The 26,560-nt window shown below is 52.0% G+C and overlaps 1 protein-coding gene across 12 annotated transcripts in view; it reads right to left on the bottom strand.

Annotated features, from left to right (window-relative positions):
• The window catches only part of PRRC2B (proline rich coiled-coil 2B), an 87,819-nt gene that overhangs the window by 39,379 nt on the left and 21,880 nt on the right, over positions 1 to 26,560 (bottom strand). For 10 of the 12 annotated variants that reach the window (XM_023242870.2, XM_045042913.1, XM_045042914.1 and 7 more), the window contains exons 2-10: positions 19,991 to 20,160; positions 19,057 to 19,234; positions 16,213 to 16,315; positions 13,618 to 13,690; positions 9,420 to 9,563; positions 6,902 to 7,143; positions 6,316 to 6,437; positions 5,410 to 5,552; positions 78 to 168 (exon numbers count right to left, since the gene is read on the bottom strand). In XM_023242870.2, coding sequence (XP_023098638.2) covers positions 78 to 168; positions 5,410 to 5,552; positions 6,316 to 6,437; positions 6,902 to 7,143; positions 9,420 to 9,563; positions 13,618 to 13,690; positions 16,213 to 16,315; positions 19,057 to 19,234; positions 19,991 to 20,105 — 1,211 coding nt within the window. In that variant the 5' untranslated portion in view covers positions 20,106 to 20,160. Of the gene's footprint in view, positions 1 to 77; positions 169 to 5,409; positions 5,553 to 6,315; positions 6,438 to 6,901; positions 7,144 to 9,419; positions 9,564 to 13,617; positions 13,691 to 16,212; positions 16,316 to 19,056; positions 19,235 to 19,990; positions 20,161 to 26,560 lie in introns of those variants that run through there. The other 2 variants (XM_023242867.2, XM_045042915.1) reach the window with 2 other exon arrangements.

The following is a 26,560-nucleotide window of genomic DNA, read 5'->3' as shown; positions in this document are numbered from 1 at the left end:
GCACTGATGCGTGCGCCTCCGGCCGCGGTCAAGCCCCGGGGCGCGGTGCCACGAGCAGGGCTGGGGGGCATCCTTACCACTTGGGCCTGCCGTCCTTCCCAACTTCCTCCTCCTCTTCATCATCACTGAACTTCAGTTTCTCGGAGTAGTCCACTTCCTCATGAAGACCTGTAACCGGGGAGGGCCAGGGAGAACGGGCAAAGCCAAGACTCAGCAGCGCCAAGAGCGCCAAGAGCGCCACACGGGCGAGGGGTGGGGGGGGCTTGCTCCGGTCGGAGCTCGTCCTGGCCCAGCTGAGGAGGAGGGCCACCCAGCCAACCGCAACCACCAGACAGACACTGCAGATCAAGTGAGGGACAGCTCCGGCTTCAGGTGACAGCAAGGCGGCCCCGTCAGATTAACCTTCCCACAGAGGACAGTCCTTAAATCTGGACAAAGTATTTTGGAATTATATTGGAAGGTGCAGAAGAGTGAACGAAAGAAAGCAGGCAAACACCAGACAGGACCCAGATCCATCTGGCAACACAGAGGCTTGGCCAGCGTGATTCGTGGGCTGCTGCTTGTGCCCTAGGGCACTCCTCGGCCTAAGCAGCTCAGGGGCAGAAAGTGCCCATCAGCTGGCAAGTGGACACACACGCTGTGGGAGATCCACACAGGGCAATGGTACTTTGGCCACAAAAATGAATGCAGACAGGGGCGCCTGGGTGGCTCCGTCAGCCGGGTGACCGACTTCAGCTCAGGTCATGATCTTGTGGTTCGTGAGTTCAAGCCCCGCATCGGGCTCTGTGCTGACAGCGCAGAGCCTGGGGCCTGCTTCCAATTCTGTGTCTCCCTCTCTCTCTGCCCCTCTCCCACTGGTGCTTTGTCTAACTCTCAAAAATAAACAAACATGAAAAAAAAAAAAAAAATGAATGCAGACACACCCCCTCAACAAGACAAACCTTGAAAAACAAGCTCAGTGAGAGAAGCCAGACGTGAAAGGCCACATTCTATACTGGTGCTTCCATTTATATGAAATGTCCAGAATAAGCAAAACCACAGAGATAGAAAGTAGCTCAGTGGTTGCCAGAGGCTGTGTGCGGGGCTGGGGGGTAAGTGAGAGTGACGGTTAATGATACAACACTTCTTTTGTGGCTGATGAGAATGTTCTCGAACTGGACAGTGGAAATGGTTGCACAAACTTGTCAATATACTAAAGATCAACGAATTGCAGACTTTAAAAGGGTACATGCTATGGTATATGAAATTTGTTATATGCACCGTATCTTAGTAAAAAGGCAAAAAGCCCAATACAATTACAGAGCAGATTTAATGAAAAAGCAAGGGCAACTATATGCTGTCTAGATCATCCGTTGAAATACAACCACAAATGGGTTGAAAGGAAAAGGATTAAAGAAAAAAGACACACCGTTTACACAGTAACACCAGAGCAGTAGTAACACAGGACAAGACAGACTCCAAGAAGCACTTCCAATGATAAAGGACATCTGCAAACAACACCAAGGGTCAATGTGTCAACTCATAAAAATTATAAATGTGCATATGCCTAACAATAGCTTTGAAATCAATGAAGCAGAAACTGATAGAATTAAAGGGAGAAACAGATAAATCCACAGTCACAGTGGAGAATTTAATGCTTCATTGTCTGAGAGGATCATACAAAAACATCAGTAACTATGTAAGGTCTGAAAGACACATTCCACAACCTTGATAGTGACTAAATTCAGATTTACAGAATGTAATCATCAACAAGCGTAGAATACGCATTCTTTTCAAACGCACTTGGAATATTCATGAAGAAAGATCATGTTCTGATCATAAAACAAGTCTCAGTAAGCTGAAAAGAACTGAAATCATACAGTGCATGCTCTCTGACTATAATGGAATTAAATTAGAAATCTAGAGAGCCCCAATAATTAAAATGAACAGATAAAATGAAATAGAAACAATCCAACAATGGAGAAAATGAAAGCCCAAAACTGCCTTTTAGTAAAAGATGAATAAAACCAATAAGCCCTTGGCATAAGTAAGAAAAAGAAGAATACAGATTACCCAATTAATGGGAAAGAAAGAAGTCCATCACTACAGAGCTTACAGACATCAGAAAGAAAAGGAATTGCTATCAACTTTATACCAATAAATTCAATCACAAAGAACAAATAAACCCCTTGAAAAACACAACTTACCAATATTGACACAAAACAACAAAGGGAATCTGAGCAGCCCCATTAACTACTCACAGAGACTAAATTATCACAAATGTCACCACAAAGAAAATACCAGCGCCAGGTTATTTCACTGGTGAATTCTATCAAGCATTTATGGGAGAAATAATCCCAAACTTACAGAAACTCTTTCAGAAAGCAGAGAAGGAACATTTTCCAACTCATCTTATGAGCCCAACAAAGAAATTAAAAAAAAAAAAGAAAATTATAGACCAATATCCACCATGGACATGGAGGCCAAGAACCTTAATAAAATATCAGCACATATCTAGGTATACAAAAAGGTGTAGCTTAGTCTAGGAATGCAAGGTTGGTTTAGCATTAAAAAAATCAGTTGGTGCAGGGCACCTGGGTGGCTCAGTAGGTTGAGCATCTAACTCTTGATTTCGGCTCAGGTCATGATCCCAGGGTCGTGGGACTGAGCCCAGCATCAGACTCAATGCTGAGCAGGGAGCCTGCTTGGAATATTCTCTTTTTTTTTCCTCTCTCTCTCCTCTTCTCTTCCCTGCTCATGTACATGGAAGGAAGGAAGGAAGGAAGGAAGGAAGGAAGGAAGGAAGGAAGGAAGGAGGGAGAAAGAAAGAAAGAAAGAAAGAAAGAAAGAAAGAAAGAAAGAAAGAAAGAAAGAAAGAAAGAAAGAAATCCACCAGATTACCAAAATAAAGGAGAAAAACCTTATAATCACAGCACAGGAAAATTTATTTCACAAAATTCAATACCCATTCGTGATTTAGAAAAAACATTCAGCAAGCCAGAAATACAAGGAAACCCTCAATCTGATAAAGAACACCCAAACCCTACAGCTGACATCAGATTTAATGGTGAAACACTAAACGCTTTCTCCACAAGATCAGGAACAAAGAACTTGAAACAACCCTGTCCTGGAAGTACCACACAGCATTTAGGCAAGAAATAAAAGGTAGGGGGCGCCTGGGTGGCTCAGTCGGTTAAGCTGAGGCTCAGGTCATGATCTCACAGTTCGTGGGTTCGAGCCCCACGTCAGGCTCTGTGCTGACAGCTCGGAGCCTGGAGCCTGCTTCGCATTCTGTCTCCCTCTCTCTCTCTCTCTGCCCCTTTCCCACTCTCTTTCTCAAAAACAAACATTAAAAAAAAAAAAAAAAAAAAAAAAGGAAAAAAAGAAATAAAAGGCATATAATCTGAAAAAGAAACATAAAACCATCCCTATTTATAGACAACATGATGGTTTATGTAGAAAATTCTAAGAAATGGGGGTGTCTGGGTGGCTCAGTTGGTTAAGCATGCAAGTCTTGATTTCAGTTCAGGTCATGGGAACTAGAGCCCCACGTGGGCTCCACACTGAGTGTGGAGGCTGCTTGGGATTCTCTCCCTCCCTCTCCTCCTTCCCCCCTTATGTGGTGTGTGCACTCTCTCACTCTTTCCCTCTAAAAAAAAAAAAAAAAAAAAAATCTTAGAAATTCTAAGAAATCAACAGAAACTAGTAAAACTAAAGAGCATATTCAGCAAAGTGCCTACAACAGGGTCCACACACAAAAATCGACTGTATTATCTATAGGAACACCAAACATAAGAAATAAATTACACTTAAAAAAAAAAAAAATCAATGCCATTTACAGCAACATCCAAACAACATCAAATACTTAGGAATAAACTCAACAGAAGATGTTCAAGACCTCCAACACTGAAAACTGAAACAGAACTGAAGAAAGTCAGAGATTCACCCAAGTTCCTGGATGGGAGATCCAGGGTATCATCTATCCAGAAATACATTCGATGCTGTCCTACCCAAAATGCCTCTAGGCTTTTTGTAAATACTGACAGGCTGATCCTAAATTTATATGGGAATGAAAAGACCTTACAGTCAAATAACATGAAAGGGAACAAGGCCAGAAAGCTTACGCTACCTGAACTTTAAGACTTACTATAGAGCGACAGTGTGGTGGTGGCATGAATGAATCAATACATCCAGAACACAAACAGCGTCCAGAAATAGATCCACACTTATCTGGTCAATTGATTTTTGGCAGGTGCCAAAGCAATTCAATAGGCAGAGGAAAGTTCTCCCAACAAATGGTGCGGAACCGGATATCCTGACGGATTAAAACGAGCCTCAACTCCATCTTATGTACAAGAATTAATTCCACGTAAATCACAGACCCCAAAGCAAGGGTTGAAACTATAGAAAATAAGGGAATATCTTTGCTGTCAGGGAGAGACGAAGATTTTCAGATAGGACGCAAAAGAAACAACCATAGAAAACACAAACTTACAAATTAACCTTCATCAAAATAAAAAAAAACTGCTCATCAAAACAGTGCTAAAAAAAAAATGAACCAACAAGACAAGCAATGGGGGAAATACTTGTAAAAAGTAAGTGGCCAAGGACTCGTATCCATGACTTACTTGTAACCTACCGCTCAAAGAAACGAGAAAATCTACCAGTTGCCAAATAACACAAGAAAACTTATTCATCAGCATTAGTCATCAGCAAAATGCAAATGAAACGCACAATGAGACACCACTACACACCCACCAGAAGGGCTAAAATTAAGAAGACTAATCACGTGGAAGCGTCGTGAGGATACAGGGGACCCGCGTTCCCCACAGCCACCGTGGAGAAAGGTTTAGGTGGGTCTCACGGGCCCGATCACACACATTTTTCCCTCTGACCTAACAATTCACTCCTGGGTACTGACTGAATGAACGTACTATTCGACAGGAACTCCCCTCAGGAGAGGGAAGGCCCTGGGGTGGGAGCGGGGAGTTGGGGGGGGGGACGTCTGGGGGGGCAGGGGAGGGGGGACATTCGGCACACATGTATCCGTTTGTCAAAACTGCATCATTAAAATGGGCACCTGTCGATGGAATTCACGTGTACGTGAACGCAAATAAAAACGATTTTAAGAGAAAATCATCAGGTTGGCAGACGGGGCACGGTAGTTGTTGAAGCTAGGTGATGGGAAGCTGGGGGCTCATTACCCCATTTACAGTTTGTTTAACTTTCCCATTCCAAAAAGTCTTTTTGGCAAGTTAACAAAATCTCCCATGGATCTGAGATCAAGACCAAAGGCCAACAGGAGTCGGTGCTCAGAGAGGAAGTCACCACTGGCGAGGCGGCTGGCTGAGGGACGCACACCTTGCTGCCGGGGGGCCTTCAGCCCTGGAAAGCAGAGGCGACCCCGACCCTGAAAGCCCCACAACCCACCTGCCCAGCCGTCGTCGGCGTCGGCGTCCAGGTCGTCCAGGCCCTTCAGGTTTTCCGCGTTGATGATCGTGGGCCGCGGCGCCCGTCCCACCAGCTGCCTCAGCGGGCGGATGGGCCGAGTCGTGCCCAGCCTGCTTTCTTTTCTGATGAGGGCGAGAAGAGTAAAGATCTGGCCTCGTGTCAAGTGCACAGATGGAAGCAAAAGCCAATACTTTTCCAAAAATATGTCCCACATTGCAAAGGTTCATGGTTGCATTTAATATTTAAATCCTCTCCTTTAAGGGAAAAAAAGAAAAAAAAAAAAAAAACTTCTAACGGGGACGCCTGGGGAGGGGGGGCGCTCAGTCTGTTAAGTGTCTGACTCTTGGTTTCGGGTCAGGTCATGATCTCTCGGTTTTGCGGGTTTGAGCCCCACGGCGGGCTCTGCGCTGGCAGTGCGGAGCCTGCTCGGGATTCCGTCTCCCTCTTTCTCTACCCCTCCCCCACTCGCATGGTCTCTGTCTCTCAAAATAAATGAAGAAACTTAAAAAAGTTAAAAGAAACTAATAATGAAAAGATAAAAGAAACCTATGCCGAACAAATACGTCCCAGAGAGTATCGCCTCATTCCACAGTTTTATACACTCGGCACTAATGCCCAGCGTAGCAGCCACAAACACATGCCAAAACTTCCAACTCTGTCAAGAACTTGCGATCATAATACAGCCTCGTCTAGCTCCAGATCCCAGCCACCCCACACACCCTGGAGCTCTGAGTTGGTTTTCAGAGTCTCCAGGACTCTGAGCTCTGAGTTGGTTTTCAGAGTCTCCAGGAGACAAGACACCTTCGCACATGAGCCCACGATGTTGTGCAATACAACCACCGGGGGCAATTTCTACACACGGGACTATTAATGCAGTAGCCTTACCCATCTTGGTCATTCATCTGGAACTGTCTAAAAGGGACACGGGGCTCAAGACGGAGCTGGGGGAGGGGGAAAGGTCCTCGTTCCACGGTACCCTGGTTCTCTGATGACTGTGGCGAACACATCTGAAACATAACATCAATGAACAGGATTTTCCGGTAATGGCTCAAATTCTAAGTTCCCCTTGCATTCGAATTTGTTTGGGAAAAATGGAAAATGGGAAAAAGAGACAGGCAAGTCTTGGAACTTCCCAGTTAATCCTACCACCATCTCCCCCATCTGTTTCCTGCCGTCAGTAAGTGAACCTGGGGACTTGTGGTGTCTGGGGCAATGCCTGCCTCTCCTTTTTCTAAAGAACCAAGGCTGAAACAGTATCTACATCACCAGGGAAAGAAGCCGAAGACCCTTAAGATCTGAAAAGGGGGAGAGCAAACGCAGAAGTAACGGACACTTCCAAGGCAGGGTATATCGGGGCAAAGACACTGGGAGGGGGAACCGAGGTGGATATTCAACCACTTAGAGTAGGTTCTGCCTTCGCAAGCAATCCGACTCCATGGGAAAAAAAAATATGCACACTCTGAAAACTTACAAAAGCAGGAAGCATGTCATGGTATGTAGGTGGGTGGTATACATTTCCCATGAACTGTGAAGCCCCTTTGCGGACAGGCTGAGCCGGGCGGAGAGAGGGGTCCTTAGAATCGCTGGTACATGCCGAGGAGGGGGCTCCGTCTCCCGCACTCGAGTTCCTGCTGCCCAGCTCAGTCGGGGAGGCGCTCAGAGACGTGGCAGAAATTATGTTTCGCCCACCGCCCTCCCTCCAGCTTGTCACATCTGGAAATCGAAAGGGGGCAAAAGGGGAAAGGAAAGAGGAGGGGGGGAGGAGGGATTGTATGAGGGTCTGAAGGTCAAGAGACCCCCTCATTCACCGAAAACAAAAGCCCCAAAAGCGCAGAGTCGAGTCAAGTGGTCGAATCTGTCACGGAAGGTGGAGGACGGACACCTGGCCAATGAGCATGAACTTGCTGCGGGAAGTCGGGCGTAAAGAGAAACACAAAATAAGGTCCACTCACAGAGAAGGCAGGTAGAAGCAAGACGTGGTCTTCATGGGTGAATATAAACCACGCACACCCACAGATCGACCACCCCAAAGAAATCAGGACAGCCCGGATGAAACAGCGTTGGGCCATTTCTCCCACGATCACTGACCCGTCAGGAGCAGCACTGGCCTTTACGTTAAAACTGGACCGAGTCCTATGGTACCTGGCTAGAGGAGCGTGCAACTGTTGACCTCAGGGCTGTGAGTCTGAGCCCCACTCTGGGTGTAGAGATTACTTAAACATGAAATCTTTAAAACTGGAGTAAGTCCTGACATGTTTCAACTCTGATTCAAGGTGACATCTCTAGTCAGACAGACTCCCCGGGTCATAAGAAGCAGAGCCCCTCTCCCTCCAAGGGCATGAAAGGGTCTGGGGCCCTACCCACCAGGCCTTCACCCGAATTGGTCCTGCTCCAGCCCATAGGGCTCTCCTGCAGGTCACAGATTAAAACCTTCCCACCTATCGACCTTTCTAAGATGACGTTTCCCACTGCCAAACATAGCAAGATGTGGGGGAATTACAGGCCAATGAGAAATCAGATAAGCCTGCCCCTTCTCAGTCAACATATGGCTAGGAGGTGAAACACGAAGCCCCTGAGTACTTGACCCTCAAGAGAAAGAGACACAGCACAGGAGCCACAAAATCAGGGTCAGCTCCCGGCAATATGACCGCCTTGAGTGTGACCTTGGGCAAGCCCTATGGCCACTGCTCTGGCCACTCCTGCTTCTTCTCCTTCTCCTCAAATGAAGAGATGGAACTGATCCCAGAAGCCTCTGCTAAGTCTAAATTTCTGTGGTCCTACAAAGCAGGTCATCTTAATCCCAGAAAGCTATACAGTTCTCGGCCTGAGAATTTGGTTACCTATTTGGAGCAGACAAAATAACCCACCACAGGCCCCTGAAAAGGTAGCATGCTCATTAAGGAGCCACCTAGTGATCGATCATTTCCTTTATAGGGTGTCAGTTCTACCTCTAACCCCGGGATACCTTGGGGATTAATCAGGACAGGCAAACAAAAGTCCCTCCATTTCAAGACCTGATCAAGCCCTCCCCTCCCCCCCATCCCAAACAAACAAAATACATAAGAGCTACTTCACAATCCTTGCTTAGAACAGATGGAAAAATCTCATTCCTCAAAAAACCTTAACCTCTAACCGCTCAAGGCCACTAAAAAGAAAATCCTACCTGCAAGTATTGCTATATAATCCTGCCAACTCCTTGGCTAGACCCCAGGTGAGGGAACTGTGGAGACAAATCCTAGACTGACTACCAAACAATCCCCAAGGGAACATGTTAAAAAACGGGAGATTCTCGGGGCACGTGGGCAGCTCAGTTGGTTAAGTGTCCGACTCTTGATTTCAGCTCGGGTCATGATCTCACAGTTCATGGGTTCAAGCCCCTGCAATGGGTCTCTGTACTGACTGACAGTGCAGAGCCCTCCCTCTCTCTCTGCCCCTCCCCCAGGGATGAGCTCACTCCCTCCCTCCCTCCCTCTCTCTCTCTCTCCCTCTCAAAATAAATAAACTTAAAAAAAAAAACCACACACAAGAGATTCTAATTTGGCCGAGGACTGAGGAGGGCTGGAAATCAGACTTTTTAACAAACTCCCCAAAGGACCCTGACAGGACCCCGCTAGGTTTAGGAACCACTGGCTTAGAAAACAAGCTCCTGGCTCGGGGACAGAGTTAACGCGCCCTCAGTCTGTCTTTGCCAGGACCACTTGAGCAGAGCAGAACTCACATCTGATGACAGCTGGGGAAGCAGACAGGCCTGGCCCAACCCAAAGGACAAGAGAGGAATGACCTCCGGCCCAGCCTAGGGGGCAAGTCCCACCGAGGCAGAGAGCAGACAAAGGGTCAGTAGCCATGCTTTCCAGGCAGGGAGCCTGGGCCCCGGGAGCTCGGCTTGCCGAGGGCACGTATGCTTCTAACAAACAGGCAGAGAGGCAGGAAGATGAGGGGGAGCCCCGCTGTCCCCGCGGGGGCCCGGACAGGGACCGCAGCTCACTCACTCTGAGGGCGGAGGCTTGGTCCTGGCCCATACGACAGATCTAAGACGCCCCTTTCTTTGCCAGCCTTGTCCTGCCCTCCAGCTGCTTTCAGCGTCGGAAATTCCTCGGGAGAGAAGGATAACAGTCGGCTTGAGCCCCTTAAACCTGCCAAGAAAACCAGAAAGACTCAGTCAGGGAGCAAGTGAGACGGGCATCGACGGTTCTCTGCTCCAGCCGCTCCACGGCCGGAGGCCACACTGCCCCGGCGCGAGCTCCTGTTAAGTGCCCCATCTGTGCTGGCACCTTGTGCCGGCAGGGTGGCGCTGGAGACCCCATGTGACAAGGAGAGGCCAGGCGCGGGCTACGCCAGGCCGTAGCAGCTAACCTGCAGGAGCAAGGGAGAGGACAGCACAGCCGCTCCAGCTCGGATCCTTCACGCTGCCGGAAGAAGGCAGCAAGGCCCTCCTGGTGGCCCCGGGGGACACACAAGCACAGTCTTCAGGGAAACCAGCCCAGGGAGGTCAACCGCTTTTGTGTGGAGGTAATGCCAACAGAAAGGTCTGCACCCTCGGTCCACACTCATGAGCACCGGACAGCTTACACCTGCCATCTTGGGATCGATTCCCTCCTTTGCTGTCCCATCCGTTCCCCAACGCCACAGGCCCCTGAGAAGAAGCCCTGCTTTATCTCTGCAGGAGCCCCTCCCAGCACTTAACACTGGGGACCTCTGATCTATTCTGGACGAACAGATAACAACAAAAGGTGCATTCTATGGCCCAGAGTGGGATTTGGTGCTTTTATCTGGACCAAATGCCCAGCACCATCTAAACTTAACACGACAGTAACAGCACATGGCCCATGTCTAACTGAGAAATGCCTCGTTCCCTAGGCGATAAAACCAAACTCTCCCCCCTCTTCCCCACCACTGTTTCACGGACCCATGAACTACAGCAGACTTTGCAGAAAGCAGCAGCTGGGATTGGTGCAGACGCACAAGGCATAACATCCCTATTTAGCAAAAAGTCCCAGGGTCAAATACACCCGCCAGGGTGACACAATCTCCCGGTGTCACGAAGGAGCTCCACTACTCTGCGAAGGGGGACTTGGACCCAGGTTAAAAAATCCTTGGCGAGGATGAAATGTGAAAGTCATGCCTTAAACACACACAGATCTGGAGCCTGAAAACAAACACTCAGTACTTTTATCTACCTCAGCAGTCACGAAGGTCTGACTCTATGCGTGAATTAAACTTCCCTTCCACAGACCAGAAGGACAAAGAACCCAAAATCTCAAGCCAAAGCAGCAGCATTCCTAAGGTTTTCAGTGCTCTACAACGTTCACCACCAATGCCGTGTGCTATGTGATCTCAGCCGTGAGAATCTGAGGCTGGAATGTCAGGGGCTTCTTCTAAGGTCCCAGATGGAACCATCCCCCTGGCCTCCACCCGCACCAGTCAGGCCACCCACCCCGCCCCGGTCTGACCCAGCTGCAACAGGCCCAAACACCACTCTCCGTGCAGTGGTCTATCGACGCAGGAAGAGCCCTTCTGAACTGCAGAGTCTGAACATGTGTGTGGGTGGGCAACACCACCAAGTGCCCACCGCCCTGATGGCACCACAGACTCGTGACGGCAGCACAGGACGGGGAACCGGGGGCTGCTCCCACTTCAGCCCCAGCAGAGGCCTAGGATGCATCTGTCCCTCCTCCCGGGCTCCTGGGCCCTGTTGCCTCCCAGATGAGCAATCACACATTTACAGAAGGTGCTGCTGTGTTTTAGAATTCTTTTCTAGATCACTTATTTTTCATAAGAAACACAATCACATGGTTCAAAAGTAAGAAGCATAGAAAAGTACAAACAGACGACTCCCTCCTGCCTGCGTGCCCACCTGCCTACTTCTGACGCCCTGAGAAAACAGGCGGCTTCCCCCCCTCCCTCTCAGGCTTCCTTCCGGAGACTTTTTTTTTTTTTTTTGATGGCACGTACATTTTCTATAAGTACACTTTCCCTCGTCCCAATTTTTTTTCATGAATAGTAACATACTCTACATATTATTCTGAACTTTTTTTTTCATTTAAGAATATATCCTAGAGATCTTGCCAGATCCGTGGAAAACTACTTTTTTTTTTTCCCTAGAGGCAAGTAGTATTTCTTTAAAGCACCAACATTTAATGGACATTTCAAGTGACTGTTTCCCATCTTTCCCTACCACAATTTTGCAATGAGTATCTTTTGAATATACGCCATTTCTCACATTGGCAAGCATCATTTCTGGGGTGATCTTCCTCCACGTGGAAATGCTAGGTCAAAGGGTGCACACATTAGTATTCTGATAGCACCAAGCTGCCCGCCAAGGGGCTGTACCAATTTACTCTAGTATTTCTTTGTATTATTTTTTGTAATGTTTGTTTTCTTTTTGAGAGAGAGAGAGAGAGAGAGAGACAGACAGACAGACAGACAGACACACACACACACACACACACACAGGGGGGCAGGGGCCGAGAGAGAGGGAGACACAGAATCTGAAGCAGGCTCCGGGCTCCGAGCCGTCAGCACAGAGCCCAACACAGGGCTCAAACCCACGAACCGTGAGATCATGATCTGAGCCAAAGTCAGACGCTTAACTGACTGAGCCACCCAGGTGCCCCTACTCTAGTATTTTTTTAATACCCTCTCTGCAGGTTTTAGTTTTTATTTTCTTTTTAATTTTAATGTCTATTTTTGAGAGAGACAGAGTGCGAGTGGGGGAGGGGCAGAGAGAGAGGGAGACACAGAATCCGAAGCGGGCTCCGGGCTCCGAGCTGTCCGCACAGAGCCCAACGTGGGGCTCAAACTCATGAACCGCGAGATCATGACCTGAGCCAAAGTCGGACACCTAACTAACGGAGTCACCCAGGCACCCCTCTGCAGTTCTTTTTAAATAAAAATGAATGCATGTGATTTACTTTAAAAAATCCTAACCCACAGAGTAAAAGCTGTAGAAAGCAAAGACCACTGTTAACACAGTCTAGTGAGCACTCTCTGTAAAAAGCCTCTTTAAAGACCTAATTTTAGGGGACTGAAATGCTGGTCGCCGCTCCCCTTGCCCCCCCGCCCCCACTTATCTTGCCCCCTCCACCTCACCCCACGGACTGGAGAAACCGTAAAGCTCCCTCCTGCCCTTAGCCCCTCCACAGGAGCCGGAGTCTGACGTCACTGGGCACACTGACTGACGTGTTGGGGACAGAGCCTCCAACCACACAGGACTCCCGCCCAGAAGGGGCACATGCTGGGTAGGAGCGGAGGGTTTAGGGCAGGCAGGATGTTCGCTGTTTCTCTACACGAGCTACAGAAGGCAGCTGGCGAAGCCTTGGCCGCCAGGGACACGAAGAAGGCCGAGGGCACCGAGGTGGGGAGGCCAGTGGGGGAAGGGTGGTGGGAGGAAGAGCAAGCGTGGCCCGCCACTCCCACCTGCAGCCCTCTCCTTCCCGTGCGGGGGCATCGCCCAGTTTGGTCCGTACAACATGCTAGAAACATTCGAGCTATCAGTGGTGGCTGGGGGGTGGGGAGTGGAGCAGTCTGGCCGCCCTCTCTGCCCAGGTGGGCCCTCCCCTCTGCTCTGGGCCTGCCCGGGAAGCCCTCTCACCATCTCCCCCTCCTGCTCCTCCCCGCCATCTCCCCTCTGCACAGCTGCCGAGGCTGAGGTCCTGCGGGCAACACCTCTGACACTTCCCGTGTCGGGCGCGACATAAACGGTACCAAGGACCGTGTGAGCCGTGAATGCTCTGGTGTCACCAACCAAAGAGCAAGCAGCCCAACTCCCAGGGCCTGGCTTATTTAGAAACCCAGGCGCGAAGCTCGCCCCACACCACACCACACCTCCTCCTTGCAGGCCCCGGGGAGAGGAAGTAGGCACATGTCGGCCACACCGCTGAGCAGGTAGCAAGGGCACCAACCACACGGCGGAGTCCAAGAGCAGCAGGGCCAGCGCCCAGCCTCCCCACAGCCCCCAGGGGGGATGTCAGGAGTAATAACGTTCAGTGAAACCAGGGAGCGGACGGGCCTGGCAGACGCAGCGCCCCCACCCCCGGGGGCAGAGGTAAGGCTCCTCAGGGTAGCAGCTCACTCGGGTGAGAGATCCCACAGCTTTGGCCAAGGGCTGCCTAGACCCGGGCAGAACCGTCCGGAAAAGGCACTCCTCCCTCCCTCCCACCCAGCCCAACGCCACCTGACCACACTTACCACCTTCGTGTCCTGCTGGCTTTCCATTCAGCTGTGCCCATGACTTTGGTCCACCTGGCACTGAATTTGTGTTCTGAAAGAAGGAAGGAAATGAAAACAAAGCCAGCCCGGTCGGCCTGCTTTCTACCCAGCTCCCCACCCGGGCACGGCAGCCTGGGGCCCACGGCGCGGGGGGCGGGGGCAGCTCCCACGGCTGGTTCCACAGCCCAGCCAGGACTCCAAACCACGTCCGCTTCGTGCGACACTCCGGAACACCGGCAGCTACGAGGCCTTGCTCCAGAGATAAAGACCAGACCCCAATTCTAACACGTGTCTCAAAACCCGTGTGCCACTGCGAACCGAGGAGCATCGGCACGGGAGGCTGGCGTGTCTGATCTTCCGCTGGAAGGGCCACCGCACCGCTCTCCGTAATTACTGTCGTTCTCCGAGGGACAACTACTCAAGTGAGAGGCCTCCCTCCTCCGCTGATCCACACTTGCCTGGCTCGCACACAAGCCGAGGAGTTGAGCGTGCTGAAAACTCACTGCAGGCGAGGCTTTGTGCTGGGCACACCCTGCCTGAGCGAATCCTCCCACACCCTGGGAAGGTTCTAGTCCTATCCCAGCGGAGGCTCAGAAAGGAGCGACCGGGCCCAGCCCAGAGGGCAGGACCAGGACTTGGCCCCACTCTGCCTGTGTCCCAAGCCCCGGGAGTCCCCAACCACTGAGCCCATCTGCCCCTCCCGACAACATTCAACCAAGGCCTTCCCCTCCAACTGAAGGTGCAAACACACAAAACAAAGCTGGGGCAGCACTTCCTGAGTCAGACCTCACGTTAAATAATCACCCTTTCTCAGCACCCCCGCCTCCAGTACCACCAAGCTCAGGGCAGACGGCAGCGTCTCTCACCTTCCACGTGGAGCCGGCCAGGCGTAACAATCCATTTACCGATCAGGAGTTGCCCTCAGCGCCCTGGGGTAGCCACAGGCCCCCCGCACACACGCACACAGACCACAGAAGGGATGTGCCCGCAACGTCACAGGGCAGTGCCACCGGGGCTGCCAGGTCCCCAGGAGGCACAGGGGCACCGCCTGTCCCACAGCCTCCCACTCAGCGTCCGCAGGCCACACGAGGATGCCCCTGCCCTCGCCCACCAGAGGCACTGACCGGTTAGAGAAGGGCTCCCGGGGCCGAGGAGGGGTTACTAACGTTGCCATTAGAAGGCTGCCGTGCCTGAGGCGAGGCTTTAGGGGCTGGGAAACGCTGGGGATCCCATTCCCACCACGGCGGGAAGGGCCACGCTCTGGACGGAGCGAGCGGCGTGCCAGCCCCAGGACAGGGCTCTGACCTCCAGCAGTTTGCTGACAGATGCCGGGACCACACCAGGCCCCAGCCTAGACCCCGCCGTGCTTGGGTACGGCCACGTAACAGACACCCTTCGGGCGGCTCTGAAGGGGAGTCGGACATCCAGCCAGGGCTGTCAAACCGAGGCTCTCCGATCTCTGAGCTGCCGATCCCAGGAGACAGATCCAGACTCTCTGTGTTCTGACTGCGTGATGGCACCCATGGATGCAGGCCAATGAATACAGAGTTCCGCATGAATGTGGACCTCTCTTTCCTTTCCCTTTAGTTCCAAAGGCACAATTCAGTGTTGGGTGGGGGAGGGTGCCGTTCTGGCAGACCCATACACTGTCCCCCGTGGTTGGGTGGCACCCCAGACCTTCCGCTGCCCAGGGCACAGTACAGAACGAGAGCACACTGTTCAGGTTGTCTTCCAGAGAGCTGCCAAATGCTAGGTACCCGTCCACGCGCCTTGCGGTTTTCTACAGGATCAGGAGACCTCTCATCCAGATTTCTAACTACCAGCTAAGTACACCCTCCTGCTGGCCGCGAAACCCAGACGGACTTGGAGGGGCTGAATATATTACAAGCCCCGGCTCGGTTAAATCCTAACTTCCTGCTTAGGAAAACACTTTATTTATTTAATTTATTGACTTATTTTAAGACTTTATTTTTCAAGCAATCGCTATACCAAACGTGGGACTCAAACTCACTACCCCGAGATCAAGAGTTGCGTGCTCTACTGACTGAGCCAGCCGAGGCCCTCCCCCAGGGAAAACACTTTAAATGCATCAACAAATAAAGGGTCACAGATCAGTATTTCCCAAGTGTGTTCTGAGGGACAGTAGTCTCTAAAGTCAGTCAGTTAGAAAGATTTCCCAGGACAAATGAGTTGGGGGATGCTGTCCCCACTGTGTCTTTACAGAGTCACAGCACACGTCAGCACGTTAAAGACACTGATGAGAAGTGTGACAGTAAAGGAGCATGCTTCATTTTTTCAACTTACCTGACCCCAAACGTTCCCGTGGCCTCACCAGTCCCCACGGCGCACATTCAGGGGACCCTGACCTAGCGTACAGCTGGCCCCAGCGACCGTGCCTCCAGGTAAGTCACCAGGAAGCAAATTAGGTGTCCGTACTCCGTTCTGCACCTGGGGTCTTTCTCCAAGAGCCGCGCGTTCAGGCACCTCCCGGGAACCGGGACAACCTCCCACGCTCGTTTTCCGCAGCCACCCGCCAGGCTCACCCCTGGAAGGAGCAGGTCACGCGGCACCTACCTCCTGGCTGCTCGGCTGTGTCGGCTTCTGTAAGCTGGAGACAGGCCTCTGCAAACCCGGCTGCGGCAGCGACTCCGGCGGCTGAGAGCCCGTCGCACTGGAACTGGACAAGGCAGGGGGCGCAGGGGTCAGATGGGCACGCGCGGTCCCCTCCGCGCTTCCCACAGCGGCGGCCGCTCGGGGGCCCAGGGGCAGCACAGAACCTCTCCAGCAGACTCTGACGCCTCAGAGCCCACAAGAAGCCGGGCCCCATCCGAGGCCTGCCCGCTGACGTCTGCCGGGCAGGACGGTCCTCGGCCCCCTGGCAGGGCTTTCCTGCAAAGGCTAGAGGTTCCCCACAGACAGGTGCTGCAGGGGCTGCCAACAGGGAAACTGAGTCAGCACAGCGAAGGGGCTCTGAGCCCCTCGCTCTTGACCAAGAGCTCATAGCTGTACAGGGGACTGATTGCTTCGCGACGTGATTTTTTTTCTTCTCCTGGCTTATAGAAGAAATACATGCCCATAGTGAAAATAAATGTATAAATATAGAGAACACAGGATTTGTCACGATCTCATCCTCCAGAGAGAGATGCCAAGCAGATTTTTCTATATATATATGTGTGTGTGTCTGTGTGTGTGTATATATATATATGTATATATATATGAACATAGTATTTTTTTTTAACACCACACATACAATTCGTAACCTGTTTCCTACTTACTGTATCGAACATGTTTTTAGGACAACGCCTGGATCTACCTTTTTGTTCTAGTGACACAGTGTAGCCGGCTAGATAGGCCCTAACTTAACAATCCCCATCTTTTTTTCTCATTACCGGCGAAACCGCAATGAGCACTTTTTATACATAACTTGGCACCCTTTTGTGTAGGTAGTCCAGTAGTCTAAGTTCTTAGAAACAGGACTGCTGGATCAAAAGAGGTTTTGAAGCTTAAGAGATATTGCCCAAGCGTGCTCCCCAGAAGGCGGGGTGAGTCGAGACACAGTCCCCAAACAAAAAGGGGCTCCGAGGAAGACGTCTGCTCACCCAGAGCCTTCCAGCCCACTCCCTCATCCCGATGGGACCCAAGGAGGGCAGCAGTCTACTCCGCCAGTCGCCCAACGCCAGGGGCTCCCCAGTAAGCTGAAGCCAAATGCTCCACACACAGGCTTCCAGGGTTTATGTGATCCAAGGAACTCACCGGGCAGGATTCCTATGTAATGAAGGCCACTCATCTCTTACTTCACCTCCTACCTACAACAGAAGCTTCCAGCGAGTGTTGCTTTTGTGTTCTCCAAACCTCAGCACGGAGTCCCAGCAGCTGTGGCCCTCGCTCTGTCACCTCCCTGACACTCCAAAGGAGGACGTGGCCCCGGGGCAACAGAGGACCGGCGCCTGGAGTCCACGGCCTTGTCCAGTGTTCTGTTTCTACCTCTTCCCTGGCTGGCATGCTTCAGCGCGACCGGCCCCACGAAAGCCGCCTCATCCCTCCCGTGCCCGTGTCGGTGGGAGCCGATACAAGGAGGAAGCGATGCCTCGTCCTCTCTCTGGAACTTCCCGTAGCAGCGGCATCGCAACACTCGTGCTGGAACGTACGATGTCCGTTTCATCAGAGAACCTGTAGCATCTACCGTGTGAACTCTAGAATGACAGCGGTGGTAGCGGCACCTGCCCGCGCGTCCTCTGCCAGGTTCTGTGCCAGGTGCGTGACTCGCGCTGCCCGGTCTATTTCTTACAACCACCAGGCAAGGCAGTAGTCCTACCGCACAGAAGGACGCTTCTGTTTTAAAAACAGCTTTTCAGACCCTACTCTGGTGACTGCTACCCTATGCTCATCCGAACGAGTTACGTGCTCACTCTCTACATCCTGTGTGAAGTAACTGCGCGAAGTTTTACAGAAGCTACCGCGGCCGTTCCCGGTGAGAGAAAAGGGCACTGGCTGGCAGGCTGCACCCTGGGTCGTTTACTCTCTAGATCCCGAGAGATCCAGGCAGCCAGGGCACAAGAGATCGAGGGCAGGAAGACGCACGGGACCGAGTTTTGTTCTCATCCCCCAGCGGGCAAACCCCAGCATCAGGGTCCCATTCCTCTCTGGTCCCTTCCCAGTGCAAATCCCAGATCCTCTCCCCTGGCTGGCGCCCAGAAGACTTGCAGCGGAAGGGGAGGGACACGGACTTGGGCAGGAGGGAACGGCCCAGGTTACGTGCCCGGGGCAGAGCTGGCACCGGCCACACTACGCGGCAGCAGCCACGACATCCGCTCCGTTGCCGTGATGGGGATTTCTGTGCCAGACCCTGGGCCTCCGAAGGCTCCCGGAGGTGGTGTGCTGGCAGAGGGGTGAGCCTACAGAGGCTGCACACCCGCCCCCAATAATGAGGATTCTGGGTTGCCACCCTTCATAACTGGGTCTGTTTGGAGCAACTAACCGCAGCAGTCTGTGTGGGACGCCGCTGACCCCGCACTTAGAAGTCGGCCCCCTCAACCCGGAGCCCAGCACACAGGATGCCCCAGAATGGAGCGTTCAAGCACCCGCTCTGGCCACAGTGGCCCTTACTGGCTCAGGCACTGGCTCTGAGGCATTGCATAAGCCCCTCTGGGGGGAGGAGGTCCTTCCTAATAAGGCACAGGGGACACTGGTCACTGGGGACAAGGCGGCCCACAGAGGCAAGGCTGCATCAGCTCCAGAAGCCAGGAAAAGCGAAGGCAGGGAGGAAGAACCAACCAAGCAGGGGGAGTCCGAGCAAAGGCAGCCTCCCTCCTCTGGGGTCACCCGGTTCTCCAGCTGTGCCTTCTGCAGAAGGAAAGGGAGCTGCCGGGCTCCGTGAGGCCCCGGCTCGCCACCCACACCCGCCCCCTCGGCTCCCACCTCTTTGGGTCTTGCTGATCCTGCTTGTTTGCCCATCCCGTTCCGTCCTTGGGAACTATAACGATGTTGGGGTCGTTTCCTCTGTTTTCAGACTTCAAGCTTGGCAGGTTTGCAGGTGGCGGCATACGCCGGGCTGTGGCAACTTTCCCGAGACTCTGTAAGCCATGTCGAGGAATAACTGTAGGGAGAGAGGGGTGGGGGCAGGGGAGGAGCTTCAGAAGCTCTCGCAAGCTCTAAGCGACGACGACAGACGGCCAAACCACCACCAAGGGTGGCCCTGTGCCAACAGACCAAATGGCCTGGGAGCTGCTTTCGCCACTTTACGAGCCCTTCACCGAGGCCTCAGACACTTGGGAGCTGCTGAGGTCTTCAGAGGCTTCCACTTTACTAGCGGGCAGGAGCAGGCATGGGGAGTTTATGACGGGGCGGGGAGCCGGGCCCAGAAACCTCCGGCCCACACGGTAACCACCTCTCCGCAAGTTGAGACTGCTCCGGCCTCCCTGGCAGGACCCAAGGGCCAGCCTCCCCCTAGCCCCGGGGCCGGGCCCGAGGCTCAGCAGGGCCCTTGACATCCACAAAATCCTCCCGGGGTATGGACAAAAGGTCCAGAACGTCAGAACCCCGAAGCCTAAAACTGGTTGCTCTGATGCAAAGTCAGTTCCATTCTACCTCACAGGGGAAGAACTATCTGTGGCCAACGAGGTAAGACGGTTAAGGAAACAATCCCACTGTGGCAGAGATGGGGTATTCCTGATCGAAATCGGACATCGAACAGGAGCAGGGGGTGACTGCACGTCCCCAGAACAGCCTAGTGACCACTCCGTGCCCCGAAGACCATCTGACCAGGCAGGGACCCTGGGTCCTCACAGTTCAGGACCTGGAGTTTCTCACGGAAGGGAAAGCATAAAGAACTGGCCTCCAGCCCGGTTCTTACCTGAGGATCTGACCGCGTCTACTGATTTTCCTTTATACTTATCAAACAGGCTGAGAGTCGAATACTTGCTTTTCCCATCCTTGCCCTTGGTTATTTGCCCCAAACGATCGGACATTGCGATGAAATGTCATCTAGTAAGGAAATTTTTCTCGGCACCGCTCCCGATCTGCCTTTGAAATGTAAGAGAGGAAAAAAAAAAAAAAAAAGAAAAAGAAAAAAGAGTGTTAATCCGCCAAAGTCCCTGAGCCAGGGGGCTGAATCCTTCAGGGATCATGGATCTCCTTGACGACCTGAAGAAAGCCCTGGATTCTGTCCCCAGAAAAACACCCTCACCGTGCACAGGCTGTTTTGCCCACATTTAAAGAGTGTTTCATTGTAGGTACCTTACCCAACCCAAGTTCAGAAGTCTTCCTCTGTCTGAACTGACCAGAGTCTACTGCTCACCAGTGACACAGAAACGTAAACTTTTCCACACAGAGTCCTCCGGCCAAGTCAAGGACCGCTCTTCAAGATGGAAAAACAAATCCTCACCACTGTATCGACCTAACGCGAAAACTAAGGCAGAGCGGGGAGGTACGCAACCTGCTTGTGGAAGGCTGTTCATTTCAAGGATGAGCAAAACCAAATCAAAGGGAAGCCACCAAAATCAGTAAGTCTTCAGGAACAGCTGTGTTTCAAACTCAAGAACCAGCCTCCAGAGAAAAAACACCTGCGAGGGGAACAGAAGCGGGGTTCTCTGGGGCGCAGGCGTAGAAGAGGAAGCAAGGACTTCCCAGGGAGAGACCACTTGGGGAGCCATAGCGATGACACCGCCCCCTCCACTCAGAAAATCTTGAGGCGATGACCAAGAAAGAAGCCCCTTCCCCCTGCCGCTTTCTGACTTCCTACGTGCTTCACCGAGTCTATCAGCCGTTAAAGCATTAATTCACTCACTCATGCATTCACTCAAACACCTAGTGTGTGCCTGCGGAGGGCGGGCGAGTGCCACATGGCAGGCACCGGGGACTCAGGGCCACAGGTTCTAAAACTTGATCATGATAAACTCGGAGAAGTGCCCACCGCTTCCCGTTGGAATTAATGGATGGGAAGAAAGCTAAACCATCCACTTAGGCATAGTACTGATGTCTTTAGTGACAAAATGGAGGGAACCGTAAAAACATCCACTGGTAATAAAAAGACCTTGGTGGCCGCAGCAGTACGCTTTGCCGTCTTACACTATGCCGAAGCCACGCAGGCCAGAGGGAACACGTGCAGCGTGCTGGCAAAGTGTTCTGCACCCCCAGAGATGACTCCAAGATAAAACCCTATATATTATGATCCAAGACTTTGTATAAAGCGCAAGGGGCAAAGAGGCAAAGATCAATTATAAACCGAGGCCAAGAAAAGCGAACCAGGGGACAGTGACATCACACGGAGCCTGGTGCCACGCCAAGTGTGAACCAAGCTGGTTCTGACACAAAGCCGGGAACATCCACCCTTTCATTCAAGAAATCCTGACAGTGAAAGAGATGTGTCGGAGAATCAGCCTCCATGAAGAAACCAACCAGAAACGCTCGAAAGTGCTCACAGCTCCCAAGTTTCCATGTTACATGCCAGCAACCCTCCCCCAACGCGCCTGCCTCGTGTGCCAGGAGCAGAGTGACCAGGAATGGAAACTGGCCAAACGTGTCCAGTTTCTGCTTTTGGTGCCCAGGGCTTCCATAACATACCCCTTTCTTTAAATTTCCCTCCCCGGAGCTGGCTCCAGGGAGTTTCTGCCCGGCCAGGCCCCAAAGTCCCAGCTAGGAACAACATCCCTCCCCCACGCTCAGGGCAGGGACTAGACTTCATCTTCATCAGAATAAGTGGCATTTAACAGGCTATCAAATGTAAGTCAACTTGAAATTCTCTATTAAGATCAGAAGAGATCTAACTTCTAGACACTTCTATCAAATCAAAAGATCATGCAGATAAAAATACAAAACACCACACCCACACACCCCACACTACTAACAAGCCCTGGAAACTTCCAGGGTGGGCGGTGATGGCAACATGTGGAGCCTGCGTCACAGAGCTTACAGTCCCAGTCCCCAAGGGGTGGCAAACACTGGTCAGCGACCGGCCAATGGCCTGTCATAAAGCCCTCAAGCTAAGAATGATTTTTTAAATCCGTTTTCACCTTTGTTTAAAAAAACAAAGAATGTGTGATACCCCCATGTGGCCACAGGTAAGAAAACTTTGCTGACCCTGAGCCTAAAAGAAAAAGCCTTGAGCAAGCACTTTGAAAAGTCTCCAGGAGGGAGGGGCGCCTGGGTGGTTCATTCAGTTAAGCGTCCAGACTCTTGGCTCAGGTCGTGATCTCACGGCACAGGTTCGTTAGTTCTGGTTCGTTAGTTCGTTTCCAGTTCTAGTTCTAGTTCTAGCCCTGCATCGAGCCCTGCATCGGAGGCTGCTTGGGATTCTCTCTCTCCTTCTCGCTCTGCCCTTCCCCTACTCGCTCTCTCTCACAATAAATAAATAAACTTAAAAAAAAAGTCTCCAGGAGGGAAACAGATGGGAGTGGGGAGAGCACCAGGGAAGAGGCCCTACTGCTCAGCCAGGAGACCGGGCAGGGCTCAGCACAAGGGAGAGGGGCCCAGGCAGGGCAAATTATTCCCTGGACTGTGAACTGGGCCCTTAGGGACTTGTCTACTTAGTACTTTTTACAAACTTGTGTAGCATGCTGCATAACCAAGAAGTTCACATCCTAACTCCCGGGCCTGTGACTTCCTTACCTTAGCAGCGAGAAAGGGATTCTGCAGATATGATTCACGTAAGGATCTCAAGATGGGGATATTATCCTGGATTATGTGGACAGGGCCACTGTAATCACAAGGTCCCTAGGACATGGAGCAGGAGGGCCAGAGTCAGAAAGACGTGGCATCCGGAGCTAAGGCTGGGGGGCGCGCTCTTCGAGGATCAGTGGGGCCACTGCAGAGAGGTGCAGGAGCCCCGAGGAGCTGGACAAAGCAAGAAAACGATTCTCCCGTGGAGCCTCCAGAGGGAACCAGCCCAGCCCACACCTTGACTGTATGCAGCCCAGTAAGATTCACCTGAGACTTCGGACCTCCAGAACTGTAAGAGGATAGGTCTGTGTTGTTCTAAGTCACTGGATTTACAGTAACTGGTTACAACAGAGAATACACTCATTAACAGGCTTTTACTAGGCACTGCCTTGTGCCTAGCACTGAGCTGGGCCAGGGATGCAGCAGACAGCAGGCTGGGCCCTCCCCTCCCCATGTCCAGCCCGCAGAGACGACGGGACCACCCACAGTCACACAGCTAATCAATAAGGAACCTGTTTCAGAATTTTTCACTTGGGCACAGTGACGAAAACTGCTCCTCTCTGCCACCCCTGACCACGGCTTTCACCTGACCCGTGAACCTACACACAGTGCTGAATAAAACCAGCGTGAATAAAGCCCCCTTCCTGGCCACATGCCTTGCGGGACTACACATTTAGCACTGTTAAACTTACGTAACTACAGAGTCCTTTACTAAATTAAAAACCAAACCGACAAAGAGAAGAAAAAATTATCGACCAGCCTACCCAATTCTCACATGAAACCTTAATGGGCTTGATTTTGACACCTCGAAGGTCTTTCAATTATGAGACCTGGCGGAAAATACTTGTTTCCACAGATAGTGATCAAAAGTCCTCTTCAAATCTGTCAGTCCAAACTCCTGCCAGTTCATGAATACAAACAGGTCTTTCTTGGATTGATTCCGCACTGCCTGGGCCCACGGGCAGAGGTCAGAGTGAACACAGGTGGCTCTCTTGGGCCTTCCTGGGGACAACACACTTCTGAGAACTAACCTGTCCGCACCCCCACCCCCAGGAAGCACTGGGAGACCGGAAGCCTGACCGCACCCTGACTCCTGGCACCCCTGGGAAAAATTAAAGAAAAACCCCGGGCCAAGGGGATCCACTCTCCCGGAAACTGAGAATTCTGTCCGACCGTTAGCTGGCCCGCAGCTGTTGCCTGAGGCCCTCCCAAGAAATCCAACCATTCAGCAAATAGCTGAGTCCCTACTGCGCTGGGACCCCTTGCAAACGGGGCTTCAGAAAAGCCAGCACAAGCACGGGCTGAACTAACGCCCACATTCAACCTGCGCGCGCAGTTTTTTGGTGCCCCCCCCCTCCTGCTTTCTCACCCAAGCTCTGCACCTGCGGGCCACGTTAGTGGCCTCTCTTGCCCTCAGCCTCCCTGTCCACAGAACGGAGGGGCCACAGCAAGATTTCACAAGTGGCAGCCAGTTCTAAAAATCAAACACGCCAGTGTGAAAAACCCACAGCCACAGCATTTAGGAATGACTCCCGGTCAAGGTGGCCGTCTCTTGCCACACACGTGCTACTGCATTCTATCTTCCGACCTAACCTGGGATGCTGCCGGGCAGTGCCACCGAGTCACCGTTGCTATGGAGACAGCACCTGTCGGGGAGGGGCTGGATACCTCTCATTCTAACGCTGGACAGGAAGACCGTACAGACGCAGGGTCTCCCGGCCCCCGTTTTCCCTTTAGAACTGGGGTCACCGAGTTACTGACAGTCCGAAGAATATGCAGCAGAGGCCTAGGAGGCCCACAAAGCATTACCTATTTACCGTCTGGCCTTTAGATTACAGACACCAGCCTGACAGCATACCAAGTTCCTTTCATTAGGCCAGATTTCACTGGACACAAATCTAAAACACAAATATAGTCACTCGGGTATTATTGCCATACTTGGGGCCCAGCCCAGCCCCACACCCAACTGGCTACTCTGCCTGCCCTTTGGTTTTCATAAACCTCGGGCCGAGAGCATTAACTGTTAATAGGAGTTTGAACGGCTTACAGCTATCTGCTGAGTTGCTACCCACCAACACACACACATACACACACAACATGCTTGACTGGCCTCATCAGATGGCAGAAAAGTGCAGGCAAATATCTGGCTGTGAATCATGAGGCCGGTCAAGGCGAGAGAACGTCGTTCTCGGTGGATCAGAAGCATGTTCATTCAAGCCTGACTCACGCCCGGATCCGTGGGACAAGAACTGGCTGAGACGCACCAGGTCCTTGCAGATGGGCATGACCACGCTTGGCTTGTAGCCACCGCTTTCTCTCCCTTTTGTAGGTAACAGAACTAATTTTCTTTCTCCAAATAAAACCTAACTTGGACCCTCCGTATTACATACACAACAGCCAGGGATGCCCTGACAGGAGGGGTCCGGCCTACACCCCACCCCTTACACTGTAACCCGCTCTTTCCCACAGCAGCCACTCTGAGACACCAGGGAGGCACGCCGCAGGGTCCTGGAGCATTTTGAAAATGGCTGGCCTAAATGAAAATATTGCCATTAGGCACAGAAAAAAAGGGCCTAAGATCCATGTGTGAAGAGAGGCACACCTGGGCGGCTCAGTCGGTTTAAGTGTCTGACTTCAGCTCAGGCCATGATCTCTAGGGTTGTGAATTTGAGCCCTGCATCAGGCTCTCTGCTGTCAGCCTGGGGCTGGCCAGCTTCTGATCCTCTGTCCCCTGCTCTCTCGGCCCCTCCCAGCTAGTAAGTGGGCATCTTGCTCTATCAAAAATAAACCAACATTAAAAAAAAAAAAAAAAAAAGGTCTGCATCCATCTCCTGGCAAGTTATCTAAAAAAGCTCAAGAGGCCCAGGATTTGCTGGCGTAGAAACAACCAGAAAGATTCGCCAACAAAGGCAACTTCATACCCAAGCCCCGCCTCTCCAGACAGTAGCCCCACCTGTCAAGCAGGTTACCGAGCCGGTCTGTTATCTGCCCACCAAAGGGAAAACCTCCCTGTACTCCCATCTTATCAAAAGCTATTTCCGGGAACAGGATTAATTTCACTCTGCTTGGGTCCCGGCCAGAGTCAGAAGCCCCCCTGGCCAGGTGATCTGGGATGGCCTATAAATCCCCCCCGGGGACCACTGCAGCTACACGTTCACTCCTGAGAGCCAGGCACCCTGCTGACCAGCCACGACTCACGTGCCCTCACAGGGCTCCTCCCAAGAGCCCTTTCTGGAAGATGCTACTGCCACCAACCTGCTTTACAGAGGACTCGAAGGCGTAGTTGGGGCGGAGAAGTAACCTGTCCAAGGTCACAAGACTACAGGACTTTAACCCTCAGGACACCCGGAGACAGCACCAACACTGAGGAAGGACCCACTGTGTGCCCCAGCTCCAAGATGCTCTCTCAGAGCAAGGCCAATCGATCACGGACGACCCACGACCCACTGACACAGTGCCAGAACAGTGCGGCACAGGCAGAACTCCCAGGCCAGGGTGGGGGGAAAAGGCGGCAGAATGTCCCTGTAGAGAAGGAACAGAAAGACCCCACTGCCACACAAAACATATCGAAAACCCTGATCCGACAGGAGTGGAAACTGAGAGCAGGCTGGATAAATAAATGCTTGAGAAAACAACCAGTGGGGCCGGAAAGGACGTGGTCATTAGTCAGTACACTTGTTAAATCTCAGTCAGACGTGAAGAACCATCGCCACAAAAGCCAGCTAGAAGATTAATAAGTAATTCCACCCTTTTGCAACACGCCAAA

This window comes from Felis catus, chromosome D4 (assembly GCF_018350175.1).
Source record: "Felis catus isolate Fca126 chromosome D4, F.catus_Fca126_mat1.0, whole genome shotgun sequence".
Taxonomy (NCBI): domain Eukaryota; kingdom Metazoa; phylum Chordata; class Mammalia; order Carnivora; family Felidae; genus Felis; species Felis catus.
The sequence above is the reverse complement of the archived record's forward strand: the minus strand, read 5'-3'. Positions and strand labels throughout refer to the sequence as shown.